The sequence below is a fragment of the Penicillium lagena genome (assembly GCF_028827675.1).
Source record: "Penicillium lagena strain IBT 129212 chromosome Unknown utg000001l_segment0_segment0, whole genome shotgun sequence".
Lineage (NCBI taxonomy): Eukaryota > Fungi > Ascomycota > Eurotiomycetes > Eurotiales > Aspergillaceae > Penicillium > Penicillium lagena.
Window position 1 is genome coordinate 5,142,895 of NW_026623222.1, and position 15,092 is coordinate 5,157,986.

Sequence of the window (15,092 nt, forward strand, 5' to 3'; positions counted from 1 at the left end):
CGCGTGACCAGTCCAACCTCATCTGCTCCGTCTGGGATAGTCCTGAGAAAGAGGATCTACTACTCTCTCTCAGCTCTGTGCATCATCACCATCCATCCGATCGATCAACTGTTCTTGCTGCACGGCGCCGAAGCTTGACCCGAACAGGACTAGCGAGATCGGGACGCCGGCTAAACTTCCGGATGAGCTAAGCACGGCCCAAACAGGAAGGCGCATAAGATTCATTCTCGGTTGGTCTCGAGAGATAGATAGCTAACTAGGTCTGCCCTACTCTTGCCTAGAACCGCCACTGCTGCAACCAATTCGACATCAGCGGCGCGGAGATCGGCCCGAGTGTTCGCATAGTGGCGCTGGCTTCTTGCGTGCGCTTGACCTCGAGCTCCACGACTAGCGAGTTCTCGCTCAGCAGGCTCTTGTAAAAATCCAGCAGCTTGAGGCCCGGTTTCTGCGCTACATCTGCCGCAGTCGGTTTCTCGATCGTCTCGAGCTCGCCGACCCACTCCGCCAGGTCGACTGGTTCCACGCCGCTATATTTCTCCTGGATAGCTGGGATCAGCGAGGACCACGGCACCGTAGACGGATTTATCAGATGGAACGCGGAGCAAAGGTCGAGGGATCGATTGGCATGACGTGTGTTGACGAGCTCCGTCATGATCGAGGCGAGCGTATCCTAAAATGATTAGTTATTGACCACCAGAGAGGGACTTTGGATAATTTTGATAGATAAAATTAGACACTGAGGGTTCTTACCACCGGGATCCAATCAACGGCCATCGCTCCCAGTCGATTGGGGACCTGTCCCAGCGCCTTCGACGTAGCGATGATCGTGGGCAACCATTCGTGCGGATTCCACTGTCCGCTCGGGGACGTCGGCCCTGCGATCTGTCCCACGCGATAGATCGTCGTCGCCACGCGGCTTCGCCGGGAAGCTTCTAGACAGATGCGCTCAGCGACATGCTTGGATTCGCCATATCCCTGTGCGAGAGCCACCGCGCAGTCCTCCATCGGTACTTCTGGTACTGACGGGCCCATGGCCGGGCTCCATGCTCCAACGGTACTGATGGAAGACACAAAATGAAGATGTGCGTTGCTATGGAGGCTGAAGTCGATGAAGCGCCGAACGCCGCGAATATGAGTCTCTTCGAAGGATTCGACCGTTTGGTTGAAGTCAACTTTCCAGGCGTTGTGAATGATCGTGTCGACGGATCCGAGGAGCTCTTGGTATTTGGCTTCGTCGAGACCGAACCGCGGCTCTCCAAATGATACCTGTAGGAACTCCAGCTTCTTCCATCCAGCATCATCGATATGCAGGCCTTTCTCTTCGAGACCCTTCTTCTGGCGCTGGGCCGCGTCGGACCGATTCAAGCAGTAGATCTTCCTCACGGACTTGGTGGCCAGAAGGCTATTGAGCAGGTATGTCCCCAGGGAGCCGGTTGATCCGGTGAGAATAACGGTGGTGGGCGCATTTGTACTCTGTGGGAAGTTCTCGTCGCGGATAGGGAGATCGGCCGTGTACTTATCCACTAGACCCTGAATCTTCTCCTCTCGGTTGATGGTGGACTGCCCTTGCCCTGCCTTGCCTGCGAGGATATCGCAAACGACCTGCGATAACTGCTCCACAGTTGGGTTGCCATAGATCGTCTGAGGAGTCAGAAGCTCTGCTTTCACGTCGGGTCGGCGCATTTGAATGCCCTTCTGCAGCATCCTAGATATCTGGATGGTCATGAGGGAGTCGAGTCCGGCAGTTGTATAGAGATTCTGATTTACGGGAACATCAGACTGTTCTAGCACGCGGGCAATCGTTTGGCGAATGTAGTCTCTAACGGTGGCCTGATCGAGGGTCTCCGGGAGTTGGTCTTCCAATTCCGCCTCTAGGCCAGCAACGTAGATGGCAGCAATCTCCTTCTCGTACTCTCGCACAGTAGCTTGCCGCTGCGTTGAACCCTTCGGGGTCCTCTTGAACGGCTTATCCTTCGAACCGACTCCGATGTGGTTCTTCATCACCCGGCCGTGTTGGGCAATTGTCTGGTTAGCCGACTGCACCGTTGGCCAGATCTCGTCAATAAGCACCTTAGCATCCATCTCCGGCGTGCTTGGTTCGATCAGCAAAGCGGCCTGGAATCGAGCTTGGCCGACGACCACAGCCCTCGAGACCAGTGGATGACTTTCAATGATCTTCTCCATCGTGACCGGGTTGAACTTTTCGCCGTTGCTTAGGACAATCACGTCGTCTCCACGGCCGTGGAATTTCCATAGACCGGAGTTCGTCGGATGTGGGGTGAAGAGATCTTTCGTTCGATATGTATCTGCCGTTGGGAAGGTGTGGAAGATACCGTGGAAGTCCCGGTTACGGTTCTCCTGTCGCTTGAACACCATCTCGTATAGGCCCTCGCCTACTTGTTCCATAACAACCCCGGATTGCGGATGCCATTCAAAGTAGATCCAGTCGTCTGGATTTTCAGGCACCAGTGCTTGAATCCAGCCGGCTTCGCTAGATCCGATGACAGTCACTAACTTAGTGTACTTGCGCAGCCGCTTTCCCGTTTCCGACGCAATCGGAGCACCGCCAAAGTAGATAGCACGCATCTCTTTGATAGAAGCAACCGCGTCGTCGTAGTTGACGAGATCTTCTAGTACCGAGGGAGGAAGAACCGCAGCTGTAGGTTTACCCAATTTTATGAGCTCGGTTAAAAATGCTACAGATGGTGGTTTTTCGGGGCCAATCAAAGCCGGTGTCTTATGGAAGATAGTGAAGATCAAACTGATCAACCCCATCAAATGGAAGAACGGTGTAATGCTCAGGACGAGATCCTTCTGACCGTCCTGCCAGAAAACGCTGGGCTCACGGCCTGCAGGCCATTCCATCCGAGGGATAGCATCCATCGTACCGAAGAAGCCATTCGTGAGAGACACTGGTTTAGGCATTCCTATACAGACGTTGAGTTTGATTACTATTGTAATTACATAGAAGTGAGACTTACCAGTTGTTCCAGAGCTATGGATGATCAATGCCGTGTCATCTTCGACCTCGGCGAACGTCTTGGGGAATGGATAAGAGCCAAAGTCGCCCTCGGCGAGCATGGCCTTCAACGAGGGGACCTCGAAGACTTCGATGCCAGGGGTAAAGCTTTGGATCTCGAGAACACGCCCGTGACGCTCTGCGCTAGTGAAGAACTTGGTCACTCCAATGAGTTTCAAAAGGTGGGTGTGGGCTTCATCCGAATTTCTCATAGACGGGAAGAAAGCCTAGTATTTTGATCAGCATTCTACTGATAACCATCTTCTAAAGTTCTTACCTGATAGCCTAGTTTCTGACAGGCGAGTAGAAAAAAGCAATAACGCACGTCGTTGGCTGCCATGTAAGCCAACGTCTCGCGGTTCTGCGCCGGCAATCCAATCGTCTTCTCGATCCAATTGCAAAAAAAGTTCGTTGCGTTCGACACCTGCTTTATTGTGATGGTCTGCAATCCATCGGATAATTCTGGTCCTTTCGGGATGACCGCAAACGTCCTATCGGGGTCTGCTGCGGCCGCATCATCGACGACCTTAGCCATAATCCGTTTCCCGGGTTGCTCCTTGGTTGTTGCCATGACGGGTGGGAAGGTGTTGATGAATGAATGAATTAAGATAAACCACACAAAGTAACAATGGGGGAAAAAGACAGTGTTAAACTGGAGCCGGAGGAGGAGGGAGGGGCATAGAGATAGATTTATAAGTGAACAACATGCCTCGGGAAGATTATTCAACGTGCGCCGAGTGCTTCGCCAGGATCACCTTTTGTACCGCCGCGAATCTGGATAATTGTGCATGAAGAATGATTAATTGCAGATCTTTGCTCGAGTTGTGGCCCCTCCTCTTTCCCCCACTTAGTTGCCCTCCCTGTTCGGCATTTTTATTTGGGGCGGTAAGTACTAGTCTGACCGACTAGGATCAAAGAAGCTTCTGTTGATCAACATTGCTGCATGAACGGTGACACGGGACTTCGAAGATATCCTCCGACCGCAGGGATTTGATAACTTGCAAGATTTTTCCCCGCTGTTATGTACTTGATTGAAGTTGTACATCCCACATGGAACTATGCAATCGCGTGTAGTTCGTCGCTTTTATAGGGTTTGTGAATTAGAATCTGAGGCGTCGTGTCTGGTTCCACCGGGGCTTGTGCTGCCGAAAGTTGTGTGGTGCTTATGTTGTATAAGGTGGAGATAACGTGAAAGTCACTTTTATGCCGGGCCAACGTGACATTGCAAGTTATGAATTTGATAAACCAATTGCATTGCAACACATCAAATGACGACTTTGATGGGTTGCCTCTGTTCCTCATTCCGCAAACCCCCAAATCATAGATAGACTATGTCTTGAAGTCCATCAAACAGAAGCCATTCTGTACTCGCGCTTTCATGAACATGTCCAAAGACATGTGGCCATGCTCGACCTCGCCATACCTCTCGTAGTAGATACACGCAGGCAGACTCAGCAAGTCAAGATGGATGCGTGGTGAATCATGCGAAATTAACACATAAAATCCATCTAGCACCGACCCGGCCCAGATATTTTGTTCCTTCAACGAGCCTGATTGTGTAAGATCACCAGAATGGATGAGAAGATCTCCGTCTGGAAGCTTGGGCTGGCTGTTATGACTATCAGAGATACAGATGATAGAAACAGGACTTGTGAGTGGTTTGGCTGAGATAGCTTGATATCAGGACCAGAGCTGTCGCACGAGGAAGACGCAAGGATGATCTGGGAACTGCTGCCAGAGTCCGGACTGTGGTCGATGAAGGAGCTGGTCCAGACCGGAGTGCGGCATGGAGTCGAGGACCTGGTGGCAATAAAGAACGTGCACGTATTTTGGCGTCTAGAATACTTAAGGTATGTGGGAGATGTCGTCGTCGTTGTTCCGGAGGTACTTAGCCAAGGCCGGAACTGGCGAAGCGCCTGCAAATAACAGGACAGAACGCCTTCCACACACATGTATGTCCAGTACAGTAGTTTTTGAATTCAGTTTTACCTCCACACTTTTACGGTTAGGTCCCCGAAAATAAATCCGAAATGTACGAGTCCTGACACGATCATTGTCAACACCCCCTGTGCCTAGACTACTTCCTAGATAGACTTCGTATTTTACAATACGACGCGAGACTTCGATGCCTGTATTTTACACGAAATTCCTATACACACGCTACCTCTGTGCCCCTCCTGCGACGTGCGATAGGGTCAATCAGGCCCCCGAGGCTGCACTACATGATGTCATTCGGAGTGTCAACAGCTGTACGCAGATTCTACAAACGCGTAGGATGAGGACTGGTGATTCTATGCGCTTTGTTCAAGTCAAACCTTTTGATTAACGTTGAGCCTTAGGAAGTTACAAAAGGTAAAATATAATCCGCCTTGCCTAGGGGCACGCCTTCCTTGCGCAAGATGCCATAGGCAGTAGTAACATGAAAGAAGATATTAGCCTGCATAATGCACGCGTATGTAGTCCCAGACAGTGGAAGTGTATTCGCTCCCAGAGGCGTAGGCCTGACATCCTCGCAATGTTCGAGGATGAAGTCTTTGTCTGCCACGTCGAGGGCCTGGAGCGCCTTGTCGATACGCGCGTACATTTCCGCATATGCGTAGACAACATCCTTACTCGTGTCTTCGGTTGGCAATGATTCGGCTGTTAGCTTAGCCAGAACTAGCGATGTTTGCGCGGTTGCCGCGAATACTTGATAACTAAGTGATTTCATGTCATCGTGAAGTCGACAGGACGGAAGACTGGAAGCGTTGGGCTGCTCCTCGGCTTTGTGGAGAATATTCGAAAGTGTGATTAAAGCCCGCTTTGTCTGGAGAACAAAGCCCTCATAAAGGGTGTACACCATGCTGGTAATCGGATTTGGGGTTATGGATATGAAATTTGTGTAGAAAGATATTCTGCCTTGGGACAAGGGAGGCTGGTCGGTTATGTAGTTTACGCCCATTCCTAGGAGGTGGATACGCGCCGCTGTTGGCTGCACGATAATATGTAAGCACTAGCGTTGGGATAGGATAGATCTACAGTGGGGAGTATAGGTACGGGCCTCAAGTGAGTCTAGTCCTCGGGGTCGAGCGCCGCCCCCACGCCTGGGGAAAGATGGAAGCAAAAAGAGGTCTACAAAGGAATCGAGGGTGATACCGATTTCCTGGAAGTCTGTATCCGGATGGGTGTTCTTGAACATTCTACCGTCGGAGTTGAGACCCATTCTTACTATACGAAGAGAGTCAGAAGCTGAAGGAATCTGAGGGGATGTGGGTCAGCTTATTTGTCGGCTCGATTCCATTTTTAAGGCCACCAGATGAGGAGGGGCTTGTAGATCGCAGATTAGATGGCGTAGGGGCTGCCACAGTAGCAAAGGGTTTAGGGCATGATCCGACTTGTGTTCCCATGATTCATGCTCTACAGATTGAGATATATCATCGGCCATACTGGCTCATCTCTGAAATCAATCACTTGGAAAGTCCTTATCAGCTCAATGGGAGAGGAAGCAGGCGGGCGATCTTGGCACACCGTCAGGACTGCCCAGAGGTTCTATCTAATTCTATGGGACATTACGGTATTATGACGATGACTTATCGATTTGGGTACGGCTATTACCATCACAGTTTTCCGCCCAAAATTATCGAGCGGTGATCTGAAATGGGATTAGCACATTTCGGATGTATTTTCCAGAAATTAAGTCGTAAGACTGCGGAGGTAAAACTGAATTCGAAAACTCCTGTACACCAATGTAGTGCCATTCCGATTTCCAGACCAATGAAAACATGAGGCCCTCCAGCTACGTATGTCAAGTTCGCTTTTAAATCCGTGTTACTAGAGGCATTCACCTCAAACATTGTTGGTATCAAAAGCTACCTGAACTATACATCCACCAATCCCTTCACGTGTACAACCTTCCTCCAGCCAAATCCTTTCCAGAGCACCACAAGACAGCCCAAAGAGAAAACAGCCAAAATGATTGCTTCAATCCCGAAGCCTAGTCCATAGTCAAGTCTCGCATTCAGGTTAGGACTCCAGAAAGGCACGGTAAAGGCAATAATCTGTCGGACGGTATTGATAAACTGCAGCACCGACCCCGAGTGTGACTTGAGGCAGTCCACGCAATATGTCTTGACTGGAGTCGTCACAAGCTGCAATCCAAAGTTAGAGATTGCAAATCCGATGCATGGTGCAATCCAGTGTGTGCTATATTGTAATGTGAGACCGAAGATCAAAACACCCAGTATGGCCAGCAGAAAGCCTGGTAGGGCAATCCAGAGACGAATCTCTAAACGCTCAGAGTCTGCAGTTGAGCAACGACGTCGTTCACGATTCATGACCCAGTCGCTTCCTGGTCCGGCTAGCCGCTCGCCCAACAAGACGCCGATAAGAGGACCGAGGAAGATTAGACCTTGATCGATTGTCCCCAGTCCGTAACGCTCTTCAAATGCTAGAGGGACGATGGAAGCGAGTCCGACTGAGGTTACGGCGAATGTGACCCCATAAGCAAAGGCAACAAGGACAATATGCGGCGATTGTAGTATAAGAAATGGCTCGACAAATTGTCGCATCTTGAGCGTCCCAACCCCATTTCTGCGGTGGGAATCAGAAGTCTCGGGACATGTCAGAACGAAGCCTATGGTCTGAACAGCATTGGCGATGGAAGTGATCCATAACGTCCATCGCCACCCAAGATAGTAAACTACAGGCCCGCCAATAACACCACCTAGCGGAGCGCCTATAGCGACCATCTGTGCCCAGACCCCATTTTTACGTCCTAGCTCTTCGGTTTTGAATAGGTCGACCACGATCACTCCCGGTAGCACAAACCCTGCCGATACGCCAAAGGACTGGAAGACTCGTGCAGCCATGAGACCGCCATAACTCTTTGCGAAGCCTCCACCCAGTGCCGCGAGGCAGGATAATGAGAGACTCGCAATCAGAACGGGTCTGCGGCCATATGTATTCATGCATGGGATCCAGACGAAAGGAGAGATGCCCAGAAAAAGAACATGGACAGCCACGAGATAGGTTGCTGTTTGAGCGGGGACTTTAAATTGTTGAGCCACTTCGTTGATTGCTGGAATCAAGATGGAGCTGGTGAAGCCCGGGGCGACCGCGTAGGAGGAACACTGGATTAATACAATGTGCTTGCGGAGCCATGACCAATTCTATCTCACGAGTCAGCAATATTGCACCATCGCCGTGAGGGAAACTTGCTTTGGGAGTATCTTCGGGTTGTCGACCAGATACCTCGATTGCTTGAGCAGCTTCTGTCTTCGGTTCATCCATGTCAATGTTTGAATTACAGGCAGTATTGCATATTGCGAGGCCAAGAATGAAGCACTGTTGAGGAGAGAAAGAAAAAAAGAATATCCTGCTCTCCCTTTCCCCTCTCGAAAATCTGCCAGAGCGGAAATCGATATTCCGCACTGTCAACGACGGGCATGTCCACCAACAACCTCACTATCGACATTGTCGTATCGCCAATTCCAACAATCTCAATATTAAATGGCACTCATCCACTGCCTCATCATAGCCAAGACCAAACTATTCGCTCTCAGCCCGCCCTTGCATCTCCCAATGTGATACAGAGCATATGCACGTGACCGGATCCCCCTCAGCGGAAACAAGTCCGACGAACTACTTATTCCCACCACTTTCTCTCTCTCCGAGTCCTCTTCTCGGCTGTTCAACAACAAGTGATACCCACATCTCTGGCTTCAATTCCGCAGCCATGAAATACGCCCGGTATCTAGTGGCAGCGACCGCCACCATTGCCGTGGCATCTGCTTCTCCGCACCCCGCATATCAACAACAGCAGCACCTCGGGACCTCTCCCTCGCTGTCGCAGCCCGAGATCGTTGTCAATCATGATCCAACTAGTCTGGATGATATTATCGACGCCTCACCTCTTCTATCCTTTCACCGCGATCTCGTCCAGATCGAATCCATCTCCGGCAACGAGCACGACATCGGCATCTTCGTGACTCAGTTCCTGGAGGCGCACAATTTCACCGTCATTAAACAAGAGGTCGCTCCTCTGGAAAACAACGATGATGATGATGCTGTCCCCAAAATCCGATACAATATCTACGCTTATCCTTCCTCCCTAACCTCGCCACCCTCCATCCTCCTAACAAGCCATATCGACACCGTCCCACCATTCATCCCCTACTCAGTGCAACAGCCCCAAACCTCATCATCCTCTGCCATCGACCCTGAGAAACTGATCGTGGGAGGCCGCGGCTCTGTCGACGCAAAAGCCAGCGTCGCAGCCCAAGTCTTCGCCACACTGGAAACACTCGCCCAACATCCTTCCGCGAGGCTCGGTCTGTTGTTTGTCGTGGACGAAGAACTCGGCGGCGGCGGCATGAAGACCTTCTCCGATTCCGACCTCAACAACCAATCCAAAGACGGCTTCCACACCATCATCTTCGGCGAGCCTACTAATCTCGCCCTGGTCTCCGGACACAAGGGTATGCTAGGCTTCAAGGTTATTGTCGAGGGTCAGGCCGCGCACTCCGGGTACCCATGGCTCGGTCACAGTGCCGTCTCTGCTATTCTTCCCGCGCTGATGAAGGTCGACCAGCTGGGGAAGATCGGCGTTGAGCATGGCGGCCTTCCTTCTTCTCCAAAGTACGGTCCCACGACGCTGAACATCGGTGTCGTTCGCGCGGGCGTGGCTACAAACGTCGTCCCGGCTCATGCAGTGGCAGATGTCGCGGTGCGTCTTGCGGCGGGAACACCCGGCGAGGCGCGCAAGATCATCGCCAATGCGGTTGCAGATGCTACGCGGCACACTGATGCCAATGTCACTGTGGATTTCTCCACGCATGGATTGTATCCGCCGCAGGATCTGGATACGGATGTCGAGGGCTTCGATGTTACCACTGTGAACTATGGCACTGATGTGCCGAATCTGAGCGTGGCGAAGGGTACGAAGCGGTATCTGTATGGACCGGGGAGTATCTTTGTTGCCCATGGCGATAACGAGGCTCTCTCTGTGCATCACATTACCAAGGCTGTTGTGGGGTATAAGAAGTTGATTGCGGCTGCGATGGGTAGATCGGATGCCAAGAGCGAGGAATCTGGCTGGTAGGATATTGGATGTGTACAAGTTGTTAGTTACTCTTGCATTGCATTGCATACAAAAGTGAACAGATTACCACACCAGAAGCCAAGTTCAATATGATTGATAGTGTATCGGGGTCCACTTCCATCCATAGACTATCAAAATAAAACAAAAAAAGCAGAGCCAAAACACCTAAATGCAAAATATCCCGGCGTCTACTCTACGGAGACTCGGGCTTGGACCCAGAACTAGGATCAGAGCGAGGCTTCCGCGTCCATCCCGTCTTAAGATCACCCGAAGGCTTGAAGCGCGGGAATGGGTGGGCCTCGGTGTTGAAGACATGCTCCTCAAGGGAAATAAAGTCGCGGTCCGAAAACAGTAGGTAGAAATACTTGAGGCTTTCAGCCATCCAGAAGCTCTCCATGTTATCGCGCGTGACGGCAGGGATCGTATCGGCGTTGGATAAAGATGTGAATCCCTTAATGCGTTTCTGGGCCTGGCCCTCCTCGTCATACACCTCCTCCAGCACGGCGGTGTGGCGCACGAATGCGACGAACATCTCCCATCCCCATTCGCGGTAGATTTCATCGCCGGTGACGCGGTACATGTAAAAGAGGGACTCGACTGTTTCAGGCCGCTGGAGGTTGTGGCGGTCTGCGGTGTGGATGCTCAAATCACTGCGCCAGGGATCGCTGTCGGACCGCGTCAACGGACCAGAGATGCTCTTCAGTTCCTTGGGCGTGGATCCAGCATTGCTCGACGCAAGAGGGTCGGGGTATTTGTCCGCCATCATCACGGGCTCATTGTCCAGCTGGAAATACGTAATCTCGCCCGCCAGCCCGGTTGCCGTGGCTAAATATGTCGCCCAGCAGGTCTTCATTAGCTCTCGGGAGATCAGAACCTCTTCCTCGTTCTGCTGGGTCCAGCTTGATGACTTTCTTGCTTCTGACAGCGGTTGGCCACCCGTGGCACCGAGCGCGATGGTTCCCGGTAAGAAGCAGACCAAGTGGTCCATCTTGGGATGGAGTTTACCTCCAATACCCGAGGGCAGCTCGGCGACCATCATCAGCCGGGCTTTTTGGGTAAATGTAAGCAGATGTTTTCGGATCCCGCGTAGAGACTCATCCCACATCTCCTTGTACACTGGTTCTTGCTCGGAGGTTTGCAAATACTGCTTGATGAGATATTCTAAGCAAAGTCAGTTGGGAAGCGTTCTGGAACGAGTGTTTGCGAGACGTACCGTAGTAGGAGTCTCCTCGACTGCCCAGGCGAATTTCATTTCCCTTGAATTTTCCGGATTCGGGACTGATGAAGATCGGAACGAGACCGTCCTGCGGCTGCAGCTCATCCATGACCTCCATCACCTTCTCCACAATGGTCCAATATTCCGACTCTCCGGTCAACTTGGCCAAATATTTGAACTCGAGCTGCACCGTCGTCGCCTCGGCAGTCGAGGAGGCGCCACCGCCGCTGTGCGCGGGAATACCTTCTGATTTGTTAAGATTCACACTCGCCAACGGAATCCCAGAGTTGGTATCAAAAGCGCTCATTATGCGATCAGCCAGGTCAGTGGCTTTCTCGATATACAGGTCTTCGCCTGGAGCGCCGACGTCGTCATCGGTGATTTGCGCCAGTTCTGGGTGTTTGGTTGACAAATAGTGTGCGGATAACAGTCCGCCCAGCATGCGGATGGTGGTCTCGAACGTGTTCACGTCGTGGTCCTGGTTGTATTGCAGCGAGGTGTGGATCCATTCCCGCGCATGCTGAACCGGTTTCGTGAGGTTCATGAGGATCATCGTGTCCAGCGCGTCGACAATGATCCAGCCCATCCCGCCTTCTACCATGTTTCGGCGCTTGTTGGATATCGGTCCATACTCATCGTAGCCTGTTTGCGGCGCTCATCAGCACTGGTCCGCCAAAAACATGAACTTACTTACCCCAGCCATTTTTCTCGTAGTCCTCCCAGCTGACAACGAACGCATCCCGTACCTTGTCTCGTCTTTCATCCCAATCCACAGACCCCTTGGATGCGCCGGTGTCGTCCAGACTCTGAATCCACTTCCAAAGCTCTAACCCTTTGTCCTGGGCCTCATAAGGTGCCGTAGTATTCCACGATAGCAGAGCCCCCTTATAATACCACAGGTAGATCAATGTACATACGCCCAGCACGTTTAGCAGGAGTCTCCACCGCCGCCTCGGGACCGTGCGCCGCGGCGCAAAATACGGCTTATCTTTGTACATGGGGAGAGCGCGGTCGTTCCCAAAATAGCTGGTCACGGTTTGGGGCATCCGGGGTGCGGACAGCCCGTAGCCACCGAGGGTGTTGGTTGTCGTGCGGTATTGAGGAGGGGGGTCGAGAGGTCGAACGGTTTGCCGTGCCTGGAATGACATGGCTATCCAGGTGTCGCCCTCGCACGGGACGGGGCAAAGGTTGCGCAGACCGGGGGCCTCGGTTGGATTGCAGATTCCCTTACTGGAGAATGATGCGCAATGGTGAAGGATTCCGTGCGATTACTGGTCTGAAAGCATGTCGTCAGTCTTGTTTGGTAAGAGTGTTTCCGGGGATCTGCGGCCCCTGGGCGGGCATACGGTAGGGAGATGCGGGCGCGCAATCTTTGATCTGTCGTAAATTACCGGCTATCGAAGCCATGCGGTAGATGATGTAGCATGAGTTCCAAGGGGGCGACGGGGCAAAATCGTGGTCTGATGAGGAAAGTAAGTATCGGCGACGTGGCCGTAGCAGAACAGGAGGCGGAAACACTGAGGGCGATCACTAACCAACCTGAGGACGGACCTACAGCTCCATCTGCTTCCGAATAACACGACTTCTACACTTCAATTCTGGTGGATGAGATGTATAATTCATACAATACGCCTCAGTCTACTTTATTCTGCTACGTCTGCATTTCATGCTGATAGATGCAATAACACATGCTTATACTTCTCAAGGCGTACAATTACAGCTTCTGATATATCAGCTTCCACCCCACACCGGATCACCCGTGATGAAACGTTGGATTTGCGAAGCTCAGAGCTTATTGTACTCTAACTTGCCCTCTAATTTCTTGTTTTCGTTCACTTTGCGAGCGGCTTTATTCATATCGTCGGCGGTTATCTCATCGCGATAGTCCTTGATGGCGAATAGTCCTCTGCGTCTGGGTTAGTGATGGTGTCCTTCCGGAGTAGATTCGATAACATACGCTTCGGTGACCACGTTGCGCAGATCAGCACCGTTCAACCCATCGGTCATCTTCACCACGCTCTCAAAGTCGATCTCCCCTTCCATTCGCACGCCGCTTGTGTGGATCTTCAGAATCTCCAGGCGACCAACTTCATTGGGAAGAGGAATCTCGATCTTCCTGTCCAGACGACCGGCACGCAGCAGGGCCGGGTCAAGCGTATCGGGTCGGTTGGTTGCCATGATAATCTTGGTCTTGCCCAGGTAGTCGAATCCGTCCAGTTGATTCAGCAGCTCCATCAATGTCCGCTGGATCTCTCGATCGGCCGACGTGCCCTCCGAAAATCGTCGGCCACCGATAGCGTCAATCTCGTCCATGAAGATGATGCAGGGTTCATGTTCCTTGGCGTACCCGAACATTTCTCGAATCAGGCGAGCGGACTCACCAATGTACTTGTCCACAATCGCGGAGGAGACCACTTTCAGGAAGTTGGTGTCCAGGGAGCTGGCCACGGCTCGGGCCAGGAGCGTCTTGCCTGTCCCGGGTGGTCCGTAGAGTAGAACACCCTTTGGAGGCTTGATTCCCACCCGAAGGAACAGCTCTGGGTTCTTCAGCGGCAGTTCAATCACCTCCCGGAGTTCTCTGATCTGGTCGTTCAGGCCACCGATTCCACCAAAGTTTACTTGACCCGGATCTTCCAGCGACATATTGTACACCAAGGGGTCGACTTCGCGGGGCAGCATTCGCATGATGGTGAGGGTCGTCATGTCCAGGGCGACACGGGTGCCCTGCTTCATCTTGGCCTTGTCGACCTTGGAGCGGCACCCGACGACATACCGCGGTCCGGAGGAGGCCTTGACAATAACTGGGAAGGGTCAGCTGGTTTTTCATCATGTGGATAGTGAGGAAACATACATCGCTCTTCGTCCAACTGTTTCAAGACCTCGCCGATGATTTGACCGACACTCTGTAGGGCCTTGATGTTCTCTTCGGAGACGTCAAACTCGTGCTGCAGATCCTTGATACCCAGCCGTAGCGACCTCAGCTTGGCTTCCCATTCTCGTAGCTCCAGCAAGTTCTTCTTGTAGTCCTCGAGCGCCTGCTCCCGCTCGGGATCGCTGGCGCCGCTCATGGTGGATGACAGCGGAGGTTGTCACGAGGGAGGGCGGCGAGGGTGGATTACGTCGATGATCGTGATTGATGTGTGGATCAATGCACACGATAATAGGAAGATGGGTTCAGAGAGGATGATAAGTGATGTCGAAGGGGGACCACAACAGCTGGGAGCTTCCACGCCGGGTGAGCTGCCTCGGTCAGGTGATCTGACGGACGTGGATTAGTCACCAGGCAGCACGGCAGAGCTGCGAAGCCTCAGGCAGAACTACGCAGCCATTTTCGTCCTGATGGATGATGCAACCTTGAATAGAAAAAGTGAGCAGCTAGCTCGACACAATGTCAGTCTATATCAGAGTCGGGTATGGCTGAACTAAATATATTTCATTCAATCTAACCTGTTTTCCCCCTAACAACCTCACTGACCCTCACTACCTACATCATCACCCGAGGGACGGGAGATCTCGTAGCTGAAGGCCGCAGACGGTCGGATCAAGGCCCCACCGTCGCATTGGAAAGAACCGGAGCATGCAGTGACGGTAGAGTATTTAAGAGTGTCTGCTCCTCCACTATCTTCTGTCTCTGTGAATCCCCTCGAGCAATCAGTAAGTCACCCACCTATCCTACCCACCTAGGTATACTACCCCTCCACTGCCCCTCCACCAATTCCTTCCCCGTTGGTTCACCTGTTGTGCCCTGTGTTGCCCATTCGTCATTCCCGGTTTCAATT

At 52.1% G+C, this 15,092-nt stretch overlaps 7 protein-coding genes across 7 annotated transcripts; 1 reads left to right on the forward strand and 6 right to left on the reverse strand.

The window, feature by feature from the left end:
* Positions 1-277: 277 nt before the first annotated feature.
* N7510_002269 (uncharacterized protein) lies at positions 278-3,590 on the reverse strand (the record flags this gene model as incomplete). The annotated part of the gene is made up of 4 exons (XM_056974196.1): positions 278-670; positions 751-2,927; positions 2,982-3,246; positions 3,297-3,590. The coding sequence occupies 4 exons, from the start codon at positions 3,588-3,590 to the stop codon at positions 278-280; spliced, it is 3,129 nt and encodes a 1,042-aa protein (XP_056839313.1).
* A 1,764-nt stretch (positions 3,591-5,354) lies between these two features.
* Positions 5,355-5,861, reverse strand: N7510_002270 (DUF1993 domain-containing protein; the record flags this gene model as incomplete). The annotated part of the gene is made up of 1 exon (XM_056974197.1): positions 5,355-5,861. One exon carries the CDS (start codon positions 5,859-5,861, stop codon positions 5,355-5,357), a length of 507 nt encoding a protein of 168 aa, XP_056839314.1.
* A 1,015-nt stretch (positions 5,862-6,876) lies between these two features.
* On the reverse strand, positions 6,877-8,287 carry N7510_002271 (major facilitator superfamily domain-containing protein; the record flags this gene model as incomplete). The annotated part of the gene is made up of 2 exons (XM_056974198.1): positions 6,877-8,166; positions 8,249-8,287. The coding sequence occupies 2 exons, from the start codon at positions 8,285-8,287 to the stop codon at positions 6,877-6,879; spliced, it is 1,329 nt and encodes a 442-aa protein (XP_056839315.1).
* Positions 8,288-8,732: 445 nt separating this feature from the next.
* Positions 8,733-10,097, forward strand: N7510_002272 (M20 family metallopeptidase; the record flags this gene model as incomplete). The annotated part of the gene is made up of 1 exon (XM_056974199.1): positions 8,733-10,097. One exon carries the CDS (start codon positions 8,733-8,735, stop codon positions 10,095-10,097), a length of 1,365 nt encoding a protein of 454 aa, XP_056839316.1.
* A 193-nt stretch (positions 10,098-10,290) lies between these two features.
* N7510_002273 (glycoside hydrolase family 47 protein) lies at positions 10,291-11,866 on the reverse strand (the record flags this gene model as incomplete). Its single annotated transcript, XM_056974200.1, has 2 exons — positions 10,291-11,258; positions 11,311-11,866. The coding sequence occupies 2 exons, from the start codon at positions 11,864-11,866 to the stop codon at positions 10,291-10,293; spliced, it is 1,524 nt and encodes a 507-aa protein (XP_056839317.1).
* A 133-nt stretch (positions 11,867-11,999) lies between these two features.
* N7510_002274 (uncharacterized protein) lies at positions 12,000-12,739 on the reverse strand (the record flags this gene model as incomplete). Its single annotated transcript, XM_056974201.1, has 2 exons — positions 12,000-12,543; positions 12,705-12,739. The coding sequence occupies 2 exons, from the start codon at positions 12,737-12,739 to the stop codon at positions 12,000-12,002; spliced, it is 579 nt and encodes a 192-aa protein (XP_056839318.1).
* A 359-nt stretch (positions 12,740-13,098) lies between these two features.
* On the reverse strand, positions 13,099-14,381 carry rpt4 (proteasome regulatory particle base subunit RPT4; the record flags this gene model as incomplete). The annotated part of the gene is made up of 3 exons (XM_056974202.1): positions 13,099-13,219; positions 13,271-14,114; positions 14,165-14,381. 3 exons carry the CDS (start codon positions 14,379-14,381, stop codon positions 13,099-13,101), a joined length of 1,182 nt encoding a protein of 393 aa, XP_056839319.1.
* Between the last annotated feature and the right edge of the window lie 711 nt (positions 14,382-15,092).